The 17853-nt window shown below is 37.8% G+C and overlaps 1 protein-coding gene across 3 annotated transcripts in view; it reads left to right on the forward strand.

The window, feature by feature from the left end:
* ASAP2 (ArfGAP with SH3 domain, ankyrin repeat and PH domain 2) overlaps positions 1–17853 on the forward strand; it is a 93960-nt gene that overhangs the window by 26421 nt on the left and 49686 nt on the right. For all 3 annotated transcript variants that reach the window (XM_087774213.1, XM_087774214.1, XM_087774215.1), the window contains exons 3-5: positions 2085–2230; positions 12223–12297; positions 13883–13932. In XM_087774213.1, coding sequence (XP_087630339.1) covers positions 2085–2230; positions 12223–12297; positions 13883–13932 — 271 coding nt within the window. The remainder of the gene's footprint in view (positions 1–2084; positions 2231–12222; positions 12298–13882; positions 13933–17853) is intronic.

Consider the following 17853-nt stretch of genomic DNA (forward strand, 5'->3'; position numbering starts at 1 on the left):
CTAGCTACAACAATTAATGGTGGCAGCCTTTTCACCTTGTTTTCATGCAGTGGCAGCCTTCTCTTTTTGCTGTATGAATTGTGCCCTGACCTCCACCCTCACCTGGGTTCAAATAAGCTAAGCTGGATGCAGGAAGCAGTAAGAATGCAGAAAGCAATATGGAAATAATTCACCTTACTGGGTAGCTGTGTGAACTAGAGGAGTTGTGACCTGCCACGTCCTGTTTTTTTTGCTGTCTGTGCCGGTTCGTTTAAAGCTTGTTCAGGTGTGTGTACGTCACACAATAGTATTAGTTGTATATCCTTACTTCATCCTGCAGCTCAAGTAGCAAAACATTTGGTAAGTGCTCAGCCCCTGCTGTTGATGGTGAGGAAAAATAAGTACAGTTCAGTGCTAGGATGTAGTTTTTAAATTGAATGGCTATACGCAAACTATCTTTTACAGGCTGCAAATCCAAGCGCTCATGGTAGAAACTTGTAGAATTAATGCTGTTTGTGTAACTTCAGTTCTGCATGTACATTATGACAGTAATTACACGATATTATAGCACTACTCCACAGGATTTTAGTTTCATATATTGGAAAATAAAGAAAATTTGTAGCTACTTGAGAAATAAAGTTCTTGAATGGCTGTCCAAATAGGAATGTGAGCAGACAGGCTTGTTTTTAAGTTGGAGCGTGCTACATTTATTGAACAGGTTGTATAACTAATTCATAGAAATTTGGAGAAAGGACATTGCATCAAGAATCCTGTGGATATTAAATGTGTTGATGTATACAAATGGGCTTGAAATGAAACTGGATCATTGGTTGTTTGAACAGATTAATCTTCTCTAAATAATCTTCAGGGTTTATGCTGGTCTCATGCAATGACCAAAAAAGGGTCTTTGTTCTTATAAATGCATAATTTGTTTTCTAGGGTGTGGGGCTTTTTTCCCAACTTCCTTTGAAGTGTTAGAAATTGGCCACAGCTGGAATAAGAAATAGGCAACATGAACTTTCTCAGGTGCCAACTTGGTGTGCTTTGTCCATGTGCTCAAGCTTGACGTGGTTGCTAAGCTTGGGTTCAGAAAGACTTTTTGTTTTATTGCACAGATCAAATTGACAGGGACTTTTTATGCTTGTCTACACAAGCAAGTAATCTGGTGTCCTAGGAGTGAATCAGTAGGTCGAAGTAGTTGAGGCTGAGGCCCTTCAGATTTCCTTTATATTTGAATCAGGGAAACTTGCTTTAGGCCTAGCTTTCATCTCATTCCCTGAGCTGAATAACCCCCCAACACGCGCAGCTCAAAGCTTTCTGAGGGGCAGATGTGTTAGGTGTGTGCTGGATGACTTGCACTGGTGCAGCCCATGCAGTGACTCAGAACCTGCTGTTTCCGTTAAGCACTGGACCACTTCTGGGGCAGAGCTGCTGGTTCTGTTGTCTCAGAAAGGAATCTAGTTGTCCTGAACCAAAAGTGCTTTGAGAACTGAACTGGCCTGTGGTAAATGCAGGCTGCTAGGATTTGCTTCAGATCCCCACTGCTGCTCTGTATCGGAGAGCTAACATAGATAAGGGTTTTGTTCTCATCTGTAGTGTAGTTTGTAGTCCCATTTCCTAAGGTGACCCGAGAGTCTTATTTGATCTATTGCCTTCTATTGTAGAGATCCAGGACTCTGCCAACACACTTGATCTCTGTGTCTTTGTTCAGCACACAGTTAAACATAGCAGAACAGTTAAAATTAGTGTTAATAAAAGACTCTAGAAGCTCATTATATGAGTTGGGAGTTGTTATGTGGTCTCGGATATGGTGCAGAAATATCGTGGGTCTTTCTAGAGTTGGATGCCTGTCAGATGATTGTCTTGTCTTGATGACACATTGTCCTTTGTACAGGATATGGATAGATACATGTAAACCAGAATTAGTGAGATACGTCATACTTCTGGCGTATCAGTGTTAAAATAGAAATAATAAATGTTTATTGTATCGAGTAAACATTTTTAGCAAGAAATCTTCTGAAAGTTTTTTTTTTTTTAAACCTCAACTGTAATTTCAATAACCTTTTATCTACTGATGATATTTTCATGTTTTGCTCTTTTTGAAGCTCACGTGGAAAATGAAGAACAGTATACACAAGCACTGGAGAAATTCGGAGGCAACTGTGTTTGCAGGGATGACCCAGATTTGGGAACAGCGTTTTTAAAATTTTCTGTGTTTACAAAGGAATTAACTGCACTCTTCAAAAATTTGGTAAGAATTACTTAAGAAAAACATGTTGAAATTTTAAGGCCATTACAAAAGCTGTATTTCTGAATTATAACAGCTCTTCATGTTGAAAACAATTTGTGTTTTAGCAACCACTGTTCTTAAAAAATTCTCAGCTTAGGAAAATGTCTCATGCCCTAGCCTTTCCCCTTGCAAAACTCAAAAAAAAGCCCAAAACCAAACCAAAACAAAAAAGCCAAACCACCACAAAACCCAAACAAATCCAACAAAAACCCCTTTTCCAACAATTCTGACGTCTAAAAGCTTCCCACAATAAAGTAGTTATAGCATGTATTATAAAATGCACTTATCAATTTGCTTTAAAATTGTGGAACCAGCAAAACCTAACTTGGTTTATTCTGTGTTCATGTTGCGTTTGCTTTTACTTCTTCGCACTTTCCATTTGTATTTATAGAGGGAGATTTTAGTGTCCCTGGAAGAGAGAGAGTCTTGCTTCTCAGGGAAGAGAGGAAAACAAAATCAAATATAATGCTATAATGAGAATAGTGTCCACTGGGGACCAATCCTGCAACTGAAGCCAGTAGGGTTTAAAAGCACTCTTCAGTGAGCCAAATAGGATGGAGCCAAATGGAAGAACGGGAGTTTTAATTATGAATGGAGAATTTTCAGCCTCAATTTCACATTAATCAGTGGGCACAAAAAAAAGCAGATTCTGACTACATCCTATTAGCTAGAGCTTTGCCATGTCTGAGTAAGTCCCAAATTTACTTGAAACCACAGAACTCAAACCAGGGGCTAGGAAGGGGAGATGACCCAGATTCCCACAAGCATTTAAAAGTCTGTGCCTGCTGAAATCAATGGGATGGAGACACATCAAATGCTTTTGTGAGTCTAGACCAAATGTCTGTAGTTTGCAGCCAGCTGGTCATAATCAGTTCTTTGGGGAATGTTTCCAGCTGATGGGATTTAGGGCAGTCCCATTCACTCATTCAGAGGACTGATGCTATCCTCTCTTTTTACCCAATCGTGATATTGATGAGAGAGAATCTATCCCCAAATGTATTTCTCAACAGTGAAATGTATTTCATATTGGTCATATTGATTTGAATATCTCTGGATGTGCAAATATTATCTGAGATTACGTATCAGAAGAGGCATCCTTATTGAGTGTGAGTCAGTCAGTTATCCTGAGTCTCCCATACAGATGTAGACTGCTCATAGGGAAGGGGAAATAGAATGGGTCTTCTAATTGATACCTTCTGTTGACTAAAATACCCTCTCTATCATATATTAATTGCAACATGGTGACTTCATTAGGCAAATGGATCTTGGAAATGTGGTGTTCGGGTGGTTTTAAAAAGCAATCTACTAAAAGCTGCACCCCCTCCCCGGAAAAACCTTTTAATGTATTATGTTTTGAGAAGACTTTTAAAAGCTAAAAAACGTTGCCATTTTACCAAAAATCTTAGCTATTCGTTCTCTTAAAAACAGTTATTACTATCTTTGCAAAATGTTTCTGACAAGAATAACTTTTCTTCCACAAACTGAAAAGGAAAATAAAAACAAAAGGAATATCTATAGGAAGTGGGGTGCATGTTTTTATTACCTTTTCTTATCCATGTAAGCATTTTGTGTGTCTTCTCCAAGGAATATTTCTAAATCTTTTTGCTGTGTACTGCTTTTTCACTAGCAACTATGTGTTTTTGCTTCAGTTTGTATGTATAAGAAGAGGATATGTCATGAGATAGTAGCTAAGTCTTTATTTTTTCTGTTTGTGATTCTGATTTTCTCTATTTTTGAAGTGAATAATAGTTTTGCTAGGCCATGAATGTATTTTTTTTTTTATATATTGCAATAGGACAGGCACCTTTCTCTCTTCTTTAATACTGTCTGGTGAAGGACAGGTCTCTGTAACGTTCTGCTCTTTCTTAATATGCTTCATATTGTTGAGGTTTGAAGTTTTTTGTTTTCTCCTGACTAGCAAAGGAAAACTGAAGAAATAGAGGAACCCAATGGTCCTTGAATTTGGTGTCTCTCTAGGAAAATAGTTTCCTCCAGAAAGAAATACATATGAAAAAAAGATGTAAACTTCATTATTGCTTGAAAATACCATATTTATAAGGAAGAATTCTAAAATTATAAAAGAATTATAAAACAAAATTATAGTTTTATGTAACTTTGCCTATTAGAAGTTAATACCACTAGAATAAATTGTTGGTAACTGGTCACTTTGAAAATCTGTTCATAAGTTCTGTGATGGCGGTCTAGTTTTCTAAGAGGTTACAAGGGTATTGACTAGTGTAAAAAGTTGTATACAGTAGTTGGCATTAATTTGGGGTGCTATGTTTTTGTAGTTGTAGCCATATGTGAAACAAGCCCCATGCATTCTTACAGGGTGGTGAAGTATCCAACTCTGAATGCTTTAAGCATGTTGGCAGTAAAAGCGTCCTTCTTCTCTGGTGTTCCTTGTAGCACCCAACATATTTTGGTTGTAAATAGTTTCATCAAAAATGTAGCCAGGGCCACACAACCTGCTGCTGTTAAAAAAACGTTCATGAAAGGTACTCTTTTTAAATAGACCTATCCCTGGAATTTCGTAGGGCACTGAATTTCCACAGAAGATTTTAGCTGAAATGAGAGGGGAATGTGCAAGGAAGTGAGAGGACGTGTTCAGACTGGAACAGATGCCAAAGCTATTAACACTGGCAAAGCTTTAGGGCTACTGTCAAGTTTTGCTTTGTCATATATTTTCCTTTTGTTTCTAGAAGCTGATATGTTCTGTCAGCTCTTGGCCTGGGTGGCATTTAGAGCTGTAGCTCTAAAGTGCTTCTGCAAAAAGATCTTCCTTAAACTTGTCTTTAGTAGGTAAAGGAAAGCCATTATAAAGTTGTTCTACTTTAACAGGGGGTTTAGGTTCTTGTTTTCTCTAACATTTTTAAAGGTTTCCCAAAAGACTTTGATGTTTTCGTGGACTTATCAAGGCATCAATGTTTTAAAATGTTTCATTAGCAGCTGAAGTTTTTTTTCTTGGAATCCAATTATTCAACTGTAAACTATTCAAGTTAAAGTTCAGGTTCTGTTTTTTTTATATGTGTTTTGCTACGCCTCTTTTATGTGTGCACTTTTAAATAGTGTGTAAAACTCAAAAAAAAACTTTGAAGAACTTTGGTTCTTCACATTTGAAGTGATTTATAAACACATCTTTAAGAGAGGAAATAAATTGACATTTACTGTATATCAGGTCCTTGTAACTACTCACTTTAGCCTTTCTAACACATTGTTTGCATTGTTTGGATCAGTTTATGATATACTGTGCATTTTTTTTTTCTCTTGCCTTAGCTCCAATATCAAGCTACAAATTTTTCTTCAACAACTTCTGGATTAGAAATGTTTTTAAGAAGATTGAGCAATCAGTATGTCTTTTTTGGTAGAGAACTATCAGAAAATACTAGAGGCATTTTCAGAGGTAACATGGTACCTTTTGTGCACAGTGTTGCTTCCTGATGGTAACTTCGGTGCTAATTCCTGACGGAATGGTAGCACCCAGAGTTCCCAGGTAGGTTAGGTCTGCATGGCACTTGCTTATAGTGTTAATTACTCTGTTTTCCTAATAAATTTAGTGCCAAGTGATAAAGATGTGAGTCTTAATATGAAAAATGTTAGGACAAGGAAAGGCTCATTGCAACATGTTTGCACTTTAAATATTTTTTCCTTTAAATCCCATTCTTAGATTGATACACCAAGAAGAAATAAAATCTGTAGTTGCCTGTCATCTTTGTCAGCACTCCTTGAAAAGGGACTTGATCTGTGAAGATGAAGTAGTTATTTAACAAATTCCATTTTCTGTATTTGTTGTTCTTCTACATACTCTTGTCCTTTCTTTTTCATTTATTTTAATTTAAAGCTAATGAAACATGCTGGATTGAGAGGACTGGAATCTGCTATTTCCACTCTGTGGAAAGTAGCTGGGAGGAAGAGATTCCATGTGAGAAGTTTTTCTATTAATAATCCTTGAATTTTTAGCCAGGAGAAATGGAAGAACAGCGATAATATTTTTCTGACCATATGCTCCTGTTTTATTTAACTTTTTAAATGTAAGAAGAAAGGAAATTTGCTTCTATGTAAAAGGTAACAAATAACAAAACTGAAGGAAGTATCTTTTTTGTATTATATAATGAACTTAAGAACTTTTATGTCCAGAATTTTCTTTCCAGGGTAATAGTTCAGACTGAGGTCTTAAAAAAATGTTTGGTGCCTGAACCTTCACAAGCATATCTTGTTTAAAAGGACTCATCTTAGTTAAGTGCATTAAAAAAGCTACAGATATACATATTTGAGGTTGGAGTATTACATATAAAACTTAACAATTTAAGTTGTGTTGTTTCTGTTTTTCACTGGTACACTTAAGGAAGGATTGGCTTAATGGTGAGAGGAAAAAAATAAGTACTGTTTGATTTACGCTTGTAAAGATATAAACCAAGATGTAATAATTCCTCCTTAGTGGCATGGGTTGAGCTCCACCTGGAATCTTATCTTTATTTCTTTGCCAAAAAGATATTGATCCAACTGGAAGAGATTCAGAGGACAGTAACAAAAAATGATCAGGGCTTGAATAGGTTGATTAATGAAGAAAGCTTAGAAGAATTGGAAACATATGGTTTGCCTCACAGATAACTGTGATTGTGGAAGAGGAAAATAATAAATTGCATACAAATGGGATCTCACTGTGAAACTGTTAGATGAAGTGTCCCAGAGAAAGCAATAGAAACTCACCACTTAGGTGTTTTAACCTAGGTTAGAAAACGTGCAATTAGGAATTCTCCTCCACTGGCAAGGAAGATGGGCTGGAATAACCTCAAGTTTCTTTCTTCCTTTGCTTTTAAAATTCTTCACTTTATGCTTTTAAGAATACCTTTAAAAATGTGTTTCCTATCATTTTGTGCTTGCGCTTCCTAATAGAGGTTCCCAGCCTGTAGTTTGTGTATCGGTGGTGGTACAGGGGCTGTTTCCAAGTAGTACATGGTGGCAACACTCGATATCTTGTGGAACGGCATTTTTCTAGGCAGCTGAGCCAGCAGCTCCATGTGGGCACTTAGTGGTGTTCAGCTCCTGCTTCACTGGGGTCACTTTTCCTATGGCATACATGGGCGGTAGGTGATGTCCCACCTCAGCCACCGGCTCGGTGGGATGCAGTTTGTGCTATGGGACACACCACTGTGCTGCAGGTGGGGCAGGGGGTGAGGATAGCAGAAAGGAAGTGATGTGTCCATGTGTGCAAGGGGGAGGCATGGTGCAAAGATGAAAGCTTGTGCTACAAGTCTTGACGTTACATGATTTTCTGAAGCCTTGGGATTAGATGCTAAAAGCTTAAACCATCTCATCTATAGTAGATGTTCTGATTTCCGCTTGCTCCCTGCTGTGTTGATTGGACTTGTCCTACTAAAGCTCATATCACTGAGAAAACTCTTGGAAAGTATTAAATCCAGTAGTACTTGCCATAAAAAAAAATGAAAATAACTTAAACAATGATTTGTCAGCAGGCAGTACTACTGTCACTTGTGCACACCTGAGTTCATTGGTGGTTGAGAATCATAGAATGCTTTGGGATGGAGAGGACATTTAAAGGTCATCTAGTCCATCCCCCCTGCAATTGGCAGGGACATCTACAACTAGATCAGGTTGCTCAGAGCCCCATCCAGCCTGTCCTTGAGTGTTTCCAAGGATGGGGCATCTACCACCTCTCTGGGCAACCCGTTCCAGTGTTTCACTACCCTCATTGTAAAAAATTTCTTCCTTATATCTGATCTAAATTCACCCTCTTTTAGTTTAAAACCATTACCCCTTGTCCTGCCGCTACAGGCCCTACTAAAAAGTCTGTTCCCATCTTTCTTATAAGCCCCCTTTAAGTATTGAAAGGCTGCAATAAGTTCTCCCCTCAGCCTTCTCTTCTCCAGGCTGAACAACCCCAGCTCTCTCAGCCTTTCCTCATAGCAGAGGTGTTCCATCCCTCTGATCATTTTTATGGCCCTCCTCTGGACCCGCTCCAACAGGTCCATGTCCTTCTTGTACTAAGGACTCCAGAGCTGGATGCAGGACTCCAGGTGGGGTCTCACCAGAGCAGAGTAGAGGGGCAGAATCACCTCCCTTGACCTGCTGGCCACGCTTCTTTTGATGCAGCCCGGGATATGGCTGGCCTTCTGGGCTGCAAGAGCACATTGCCAGCTCGTGTCCAGCTTTTCATCCACCAGTATCCCCAAGTCCTCCTCAGGGCTGCTCTCAATCCCTTCATCCCCCAGCCTGTATTGATACCGGGGATTGCCCCGACGCAAGTGCAGGACCCTGCACTTGTCCTTGTTGAACCTCATGAGGTTCACACAGGCCCACCTCTCCAGCCTGTCCAGGTCCCTCGGGATGGCATCCCGTCCCTCAGGCGTGTCAACTGCACCACTCAGCTTGGTGTCGTCTGCAAACTTGCTGAGGGTGCACTCGATCCCACTGTCTGTGTCAGTGATGAAGATATTGAACAGCACAGGCCCCAGTACGGACCCCTGAGGGACACCACTTGTCACTGATCTCCATCTGGGCATCGAGCCCTCTGGATGCGACCATCCAGCCAACTGGAAGCCCACAGCCGAGTACGTGGACTGCATCTAGAATTTAGTAATGGCGGTAGGAGTCATATCATACACTGTTTGGCTGCCTGAGTTTTAGTTTAAATTGAAGATGTTTTAAGGTCTTCTCTGTTCATCTGCATGTTAAGAAAAGTATTTAACTTCTGAAGTAGTGAAAAGACTTTTCTTTTTTTTGGCTTGGATTTAGAAAACAGAACCTATTGAAGTACTGCAGGCACCAGTATCCAGAGCTGTTCTGGAAAAGACTCATTAAAGTAACCAGGAGGGCTGGCAAATGAAGAACTTCAGTGTTTAGCCATAGGCTCTTAAGCTACTTGGAAATCTTCTTTCCCCTTCGCAAATGTTGGCTTGCCTGTTGCCTCTACCGTCATTTCTGGCAGCTACATGTTTGTTTATTTTTACGTTCTTCCTCTTGCCATTTCTTCTTCTCCTCCTCTGAGCCTTCTCCAGCTTAGGAAGTTTTAATTTATTACCCTGTCTCTGTCATCTTATCTTGTTGGAAGCTGTCAGAGCAAAACTGCGAGTCTGCCAAAGCAGCAGTGTTGGAAGTGGAAACCAGGTCAACTATTTTTTTTTCTTTCTTTTTTTTAAAACACATGGAACTTGCTAGTGTTCCTCTGACACATTATGACTTTAATTTCTGTGAAGCTTTCCTGCACCTTTGTGCATGTTTCTTCTTAAAGAATATTTTAAAACATAAAATAGTCAAAATGTAGAGGCAGTTGTATACATTTTAGCTCCCTGTATACACACAGAGCTGGAGCTGCAGCATATTAATGCTTCTCTGAGTGCCAAAAATGGGTCTATATTTTTAGATAGTTCAGCTTAAGCTTCTCAAGAAAGAGGGGAAAACCATGTAAGATTTTTTTCTGTATATTGCTTGCTGATTTATAAATATGATCAAGTATGAGTCATCTAACTAGGTTAATAATGACAAGTTAATGCATTATGTATGTTTATATTTATTGCAAATAAAATAGGAGTATAGGGAATACCATAGACTGATAGTAATACACAAGTGATAGCACACAGAAGAAGTTAATTTGAATAGGCAAATATTCTCCAAAGTTTTAAAAACAATGTTGAGTTTTTTCTCCTATTCTTTTTTTAAAGTTGCTTTGGACTTCAGGCCCCATGACTTGAAATTCTAGGAAACGTCCAGAAGTGTTTTGGAGGCTGATTGATGTTTACATGAATATGTCTGGGATAATACTTCAGGGTCTGACATTTATTTCTTTTCTGACTTAAGGAAAAAACAGTTGTCTTGAGTCTGCTGTTGAGAAATGCTTTATTCTTGCTTTGTGCCTATTTATCTGGATTTGAAGAACAATTAAATGGAGGCTGTGAAAGTATTGGTCTTCAGGTTAGACATTTGACTGCATCATGCTAATAAAATAGAACAGCAAGGTAGAAAACTGCATAGGATGATGCCTTAGATGAGACCTCTCCTGCTTCTCCACCTGGATAGCCATTCTGGGTGTGCGTGTCCATAGGTGTACATGTTCCATCTGTCGTCTTCTAGAAGTTTTTATTTTTTTACCGAAGTTTTGTGTGATTTAAACCTTTTCACTTATCTCCTATATCTACAACATATAATTTTATTAACTTTGAGCATGGTTATGTTGATACACAGATGTTGTAGTACTGCTGAGAACTTATGAGGTGGATGGTTTCCAGCACTGTCAGCTAAGCATGTGTAGATGTTGATCATTCAGTTTTTATAGGAATTATTGTAAAAAAAACCACAGAGAGTTGAAATTTAACTTCTTGATTCTAAAGGGTCGTGGTTGAGTCCTGCAGCTTTTTGGGGAGGAGGAAAAGTAGGGTGGGTGGAGGAGGGGAAATGTGATTTGTGGTAAGAGCTTAAAAGACCAGATTTTCTATATTTCTTCAACCTTCCCATGCAGAGGCAATCTGTTTAACCTTTAAAATTGATGTATGTTCACCTTCTTTTTGATCGCTGGCTGAAATTTCAAGCAAATACAGTAAGGTAGTATCTTTGAAGAGGAAGGGTGGGGATTTGGGGGCTTCGTTTGCTTTAATAGCAGCTGTTTAGTACCACTGGGGATGGGACCCATGAGTCTGTTTCTAGTGAGGCCACCAAGTAACTATAGGGTGATAATGTTTTGTATTTTTCCATTCTGGGGAGGCTGAAGCATCACAATTGGAAATATTGAAGTTCCTGTTAGTGTCCTTTCTTCTCTGGATGGGTTATGCTAAAAGGGACTTTGATGTTCCTGACATCGTTCCTGAAGAAACAGAAGCATTTGTTGCTACATGAGGCAAAGTTCTTTCTGTACTTTGAACATTTGGAATCCATCTTCATATATGCATTTCAGTGCTTCTTGAAAAAATCATATTTTAAAAGAACAGCTAACAATAACATCAAAAAAAGAAACCCATTGAAAGGCAACCTTCACCAAACTGCTACAAAAGTTATTCTGTTTTTTTCCCATTGTGAGGTTCTAAAGTACTCTCGTTTTTATTCTTCAGTGCAATCCATTTGAATTATTACAGTTTAAACTCTGTGCCTAGACATCATGGCCCATACCTTGAACATCTTCCCTGAATCATAAAGGACTGGACATGAAGTCTGTCTTTTCCTGGTGTATACTACCTACTGTCTTATTCCTACTGTCTTTCTTCATTCTTTTTCCTTATCAAAATGTTATCATACAGATACGTATCTAAAACCATGATTATTTTACTGTTGTCTTCATTTGAAATTATTTTTTTTCTTCTTGAATTACTTGTTTACTCTTGAATTACTTGCATAATACCTCAAGACCTCATAAAATCCTTATTTCAAAGTTTGTATGAGATAAATAAGGCAGAAGTATTACTTTTTAAAAATACATGGAGAAGATTTGAATAGTGGCTTCTTTACAGGCCAACATTCTTTGTCTTTATAACTTACATCAGAATAAGATGCCATGTGTTGTGAGACTAGCAGATACGTTTTATGGAATAGGTCTGAAGAGACTGGAAAATAAATAAGATTAATTTAAAATCTACTGAGGAACTTAAAATTTTTCAGCACTTACATATTATGATTGTTTTCTTACAAGTTAAACAGTGAAATCAGGCAATGTAAAAATTAGTGATCTTACTTTGCAGTCACTGTTGGATGAGATATTTATCATCAGCAGTAATTCTGCAGGTTTCCTGCTGGCTTGGGTTATAGTGTTTCCAGAGTAAGTTTGTTTAACTCATGTTGCCTCCATTTTTTATTACTGGCTGTACTGATAAACATCATCATAAAGCAGGGTTAGGAAAATAATATGTAAGATTTCCTTGTGAAACTTTCTGAAATGTGTGAATTGAGACAGTGTATGTTCTGTATTAAAATACATTAAATGTTTTGATGTAATTTTCTCATTACAGATTCAGAATATGAACAATATAATCACTTTTCCATTGGACAGTTTGCTGAAGGGAGATCTGAAAGGAGTAAAAGGGGTATGTTTATCTTCTTATTTATATATAAAATTATTGTTGGTACAATAAATACATTTAGCTAGTGTATTAACCTTATGTGATAGAAGGCACAGGATATTAAAGTAACGTATTACCTTAATAAACAAAAGGGTTTGGTTTTTTTGTTGTGTTTTATTTTTTTTTGTGAATTCAGTCATCCCTTCTGTTTGTGGTTTCACATATGGCATGCTGGTGACTATGTATACAAAACAACATTTGAGAAGCTTTAAAAGCAACCCTGAGATATAGAAGATAAGCAGAGAAAGAGGTATAAGAATTTAGATATTTACTTAGTTGAGGAGGGGGTAGTAATTTATTTAAAAGGATTATTATTAATATATTTATTTAGCATTCTAAACATACCTAGAATTATACAGATTGTTAAGAAAGACACATTAAACTGCGTGAGCATAGGATTTTTCTTAACAAAGCTGAAATCTATTTGTGCCCTGAGGATATTTCCTATTTGAAATAATAATAACTTAGGACTCAAATGATGATATGTATGTAATAAATTTCAAAGCCTATAGCCAGCAAACTTATTTGGCTTACACTTCGTTTACTACTGAGCAAACAGGAAGTGACTGGCAGCTATTGTTCTAGGACATCGAAGGAAGAAGAAAAATGTACATAGACTAAAAATGGTCTCTGTAAATTACTGGAGGATAAAGAGATTTCTTAGTAAGATAGGCTTTTTATCTTTGTGTTGCTTGTTTACCACATTTCATTTGTAGAAGTGAACTCTTGTTCTTCTCTTTTTCTATGTCAGAATAAATACATTTACAATACAGTGTTGCCCCACCTTCCTGGCTTGAGAAAATAATCAAATGCTGCTTTAATTAATTTCATAATTGTTGAAATAACTAGCTGACATGTAAGAATTAGTTCCTGATCTGTAGTTGCAAAGTTTTTCCAGCATCTGACAGTTAACAATATTTTTTTTTCAGAGTTGGCTGATCTCAAACTACAGCAGAATTTCAACTGCTGCATTTTTAGACATCAGTGAAATAATTTTACAACTTGTTAAGATCATTTTATCCAAATTGGCTTCTTCAGAGGGAAAAAATAAAGGAATTTGGAACATAAGTAATTCAAAATTCTCACAGAATTAGTTATGTCAAGCCGTATGGCTTATACTGTATCCATTAAGTCAGTGGGAAATTGATTTCTTTAACTTTAGTGGGATGAATCAAGTCCTTAACCAAGGCTATGTCACAGCCTCAGGACAGGCACTTCTTTCCAGTGGAGCCAGAGATGGAATGATGAGAAAATAGCTGATTTGATTAATTGCATAGTGTGCTCTTGGGATGACATGTGGTTATACCTTTTAAGGAGTAAAATGGAGCTGTAAAAAGCATCCTAGAGATGCTTTTGAAAATACGAGTCTATTAATTCTGTGTATGAGATTGTTTTTCCTATGTGCAAGATTGCTTTTACACAATCCTTAGGTGAGCTATTCAAGAAAGAGTGGAGTCCCTTATTCTAGTAGGCGCTGCAAATGGCCAAGGTGTGTCTTCATTGTTAGATCCACACTAACTAACTGTATTTTTTTCTTTTTTCTTGACAGGACCTGAAAAAACCCTTTGATAAAGCTTGGAAGGACTATGAAACAAAAGTGTATGTATCTTTTAAACTTTTATTTAAAAGGAAAGTACAACTGAAATCTATAAAGGTCATTATTTCATGTTAAGGTCCCTGCCAGAAGTCCTGGCTGAGAAGTTGAGCTTTTTTTTTCTTCAAACTTGGAGCTGTGTGAAAATACAAGTGCATAGACACAATCATTTCAAATTCTGTAATATACAACTTATTTCATGAGTAAATTGTCTTTTGTGTGTGTGTGTGTTTGTGTGCCATGACAGCACCTGTGGTAGACCTCTTTGCTTAATGAAGTTCCAAGTAACGAGCATAATCTCCCAGTGTGTGTTCTTCCACTGCATATTCTTCCATTTCAATTGAGGAAGTTTTGCTTTAATTGGAAAAGAAATTTTAAAAATTTTTGTGAATATCCGTATTGCTTCCCTGTAATCTACTACATGTGAAAGTTCACTTCCTTTTCTGCCTTCCTCTACTTTTGGAGGACACTACTATATAAAATGAAAAGTTAGCCATCCTATGTTTTCATCCTTAACTACCAAAAGTGCAGCAACATAATTGTACGTGATGTCCTTTTAAGCATTTGTTGTTGTTGATTTTTTTTTCTTCTCCTCATCAGTGACTAATTCACTATAATTAGCAAGTTTCTTTAGTTGAAGAGCACAGAAGAAATTATATACTTTATGTCTGAGTGTTTTGAAATGTCTTAACAAAAAATATCAAGAGTATGCAAGTCAAGATTTAATTCTGGATTTGTTAGCCTAAAACCCTTGTAATGACTCTGTAACGTCTCTGGCTCTAGCACATCTTAGGAGACTGTGCCCAGTGCTGAGGTCTCTAGGAAGACCTTATGTGATGCTGAGCCTTTGGCACATACCGACGAGGTGGTAAGGCTGGTGGGGGTGTTTGCTGCTACCATTCCAAAACTGCACACGATTCCAGATTGATCCAGTAGCAGGGACCCTTGGTAAACCACATTTAGTTAGTGCAGTTTGTTTAAAGAGATGAATGTTTCCTGAATTTAATGCCAAGGTTGGGTGCTGTCAGCAGGGGTATCATGTACTAGAAGTGGATGAACACCTATCTGAGGCCTGTAAACTGTGTCTCATGTTGTGTCTAGCCCAGCTTGCCATAAGCCACTTCTTTGAAGGTACCTGATGCACAGTATAAACAGCCATAAAATCAGTTTTAATGACAGAATTGTATGTCCAGCTAAATGAATCAAATGAGTCAACAAAGCTCGGCACCTAAGATCAAACATAATTAATTTTGGTACCTTATAAATCTTCAGGTAGTTGAATGCCCTACATCAGGAACAGTTGTTTCCTGGGTTGGCCAAGTCAATTCTATCAGCACAGCTGATAGTCTCTGAAGTAGAATTTCGTAGTGGGTTTTATTCCTTGTTCCAGTATTACCTGGGTTGTGACTGTCAGTTGAGTTTCATGTCACACATCCCGCATTTTTGATCTTCTGAGATAGTACTGCATGTATCAGACCATTTCTGATGATACATGTCCAGAAGAATCACATATGATGACACTATTTAACATAAATAGCTTGCAGATTCCCAGCCACCTAGATTGGCTGAGAATCTAGCACCATTTTGTTATTTTTTTTAATTGCACAAAGTTATAATGATTTTCTGGTGCCCACTGAGTTGGCCCATCTGAAGTCATGTGGAAACAGTCTTCAGAAATTATCCTGTAGGTGCTTTACTCGCAAAAGCAACAAGTGTAGCAAGTTAGCTAAATTTCATTATTCCTTTTGTGAATAGCAATGAGAACAGTTTAGTTACTGCTTTCTAGACTGACTTTGTGAGGAGGACCTGAGTGCCTTTTGGTTTTTGAAACTGCCTAGCTATAGCTGGATTTTCATAACAAGATGTTCTGAAATACTGAGGTAAACCTCCAGTCTGACGGTCCGAATCCTTGGAAGATTGTGATGACTCCACTGTTTCATGTTCTTAATACCAGTGAACAGTCTCATTTACTGCTGTGCTAGTTATCGGCTATTGAAGTAATTAAGATTTCTAATCATTGCCCATGGCAGTAGTTGATCTCTGAGGACAGGCCATAAAGAACAGTCCTGTAATTTAGTCTGCTATTGTCTACCAGTGCTTGATTGCTGCATCTGAAAGCTTGTTTACTTATGTATAACTTATTCATAGTGACATCCCACAAAGTTTATGTGCAGAATTTAAAATACATTTGCACGCTGCTGGGATGTATACCAAGAACGATGTTACTACTGGACCAAGATTTCTGATGCTTTTAGAATTTCTGATAGAATATTCACCAGGATGAGTATGTTGCAGTGATGTAAAGATTTGTACTTTGATCCTCAGTTTGGTCAGAGCAAGTGGTCTGTTTCAGTTTTTTACCTTAGTTAAGTACTTGAGAAGTAAAAATGCCCATAGAAAATGTATTTGAATCTGTTTATTTGGGGATTCTCCTTTGAGTTTAAGGACAGTGGGTACCTGGAAACGTCGTTGTGTATGTTATTTCATTCAGGACCTGGAAATGTGATGTTGACATTGTGTTTATTTTCTGTCTGTGGGATTGAATCCAATACTGCTTGTATGATATGAGATTTTTTTTTTCCTTGTAGCTAACAGTCCTTTAGAAAGCCTGCTTTATGACTTTGCTTTCAAATTTAAGACACTTGGTTTTTGATCCGAAACAGGTTCATTTTTCCACTGTAAGGAGATACCTCTTTCCAAGTTACCTCTGTAGTTTCTGCAAGATTTTTTAACAAATGAAGCACACCCCCTTGACAATGCTTATTTCTAAGCCATTTATGTCTCAGGTTATTCAACATGCAAAAACGGAAGGTAGCACATGTTCATCAGGAAATTCTTTCAGATCCATTAACATTTTCTGTGATATTTCCAGGTGGTGGGCTGGTACAATTGCTGTGTGCTCTAGTTTTTTTAAGTGGTTAGATGAAAGCTCCACATCAGTATTCTAGAGTTTAAAGCTCTTAGTCTAGCCTGTTGGACTCCTTCACTTTGATCAAGACCAAAGGATCATCTGCTTGAGGCTTGGGATAGGGAGCCTGGGAATTCTATGTACAGGAAAATTCTTTAAAACAAAGGCGCTTTTTGTGTGTGTGTGGTTGTTTTACAACAGCAGAAATGATTTATTATGGCTTAAGTTTGGCAGTCAGGGATTATTGTTTTTCAGTGCAAGCTGCCTCACTTCTACCAAGGAGAAGAACAATTTTCCGTAGTCCTGTTAAGTTAAATTCAGACTGGAACTTCCCAAAGACCCCCACCTCTGCAGTGAAACCGCAGGATTTCTCAGACCCTTTTGCGCCTGAGATCAGTTCCCAGATAAGTTGAGATGTTGCCAGCTGTCATTATTGAGCGTTGGTCTTTACAAATTAGAGATGGGAAGTTTAATGATGTGATTTTGAAGCTAGGGTGAGAATATTAGTTTGAGCCTGAATCTGTTCAGGTCAGCTTTATCATCTACTGAATTTTGGACAGAGGAAAACAGTGAGGTTTTTCTGGGTTGCTATTATATATGCCACTGAGGTTTCTTGAGATAATAGCTGTTTTGATTCTGTGGCTGTCCTAAATGGATCTGTACTTACTTATAGCTGTGCATTTTGGTCATCTGTAGCAGTGGGTGGATGCAGAGTCATCTCAAGAATTCTTAATTGCGAATTGAATTTCTTTGTTGCAATATCTTCACAGTCTCTGCCTTAACAGAAAGGCCAAAGGGACTGGGAGAGCTAACCTCAGTCTCGCCTACCATTTGTGTTGCCAGAGTGGGATGGTGCATGTAGGTGTTGATAGCCAGAGGTTTGCTCAGCCTTCTACAGTCTGTTACCTTAGATGACTCCTTGTTTGGACTGTGCCTAAAACGAGTCCAAGGTTTATGCTTAGTGAGCTATCTTTTCCAGTGATACTTCTTCAAATATGTGAATATGTCTTTTTATTCT

This window comes from Nipponia nippon, unplaced genomic scaffold (assembly GCF_047370975.1).
Source record: "Nipponia nippon isolate SJK-2023a ecotype South Korea unplaced genomic scaffold, ASM4737097v1 scaffold_4, whole genome shotgun sequence".
NCBI classification, from domain to species: domain Eukaryota; kingdom Metazoa; phylum Chordata; class Aves; order Pelecaniformes; family Threskiornithidae; genus Nipponia; species Nipponia nippon.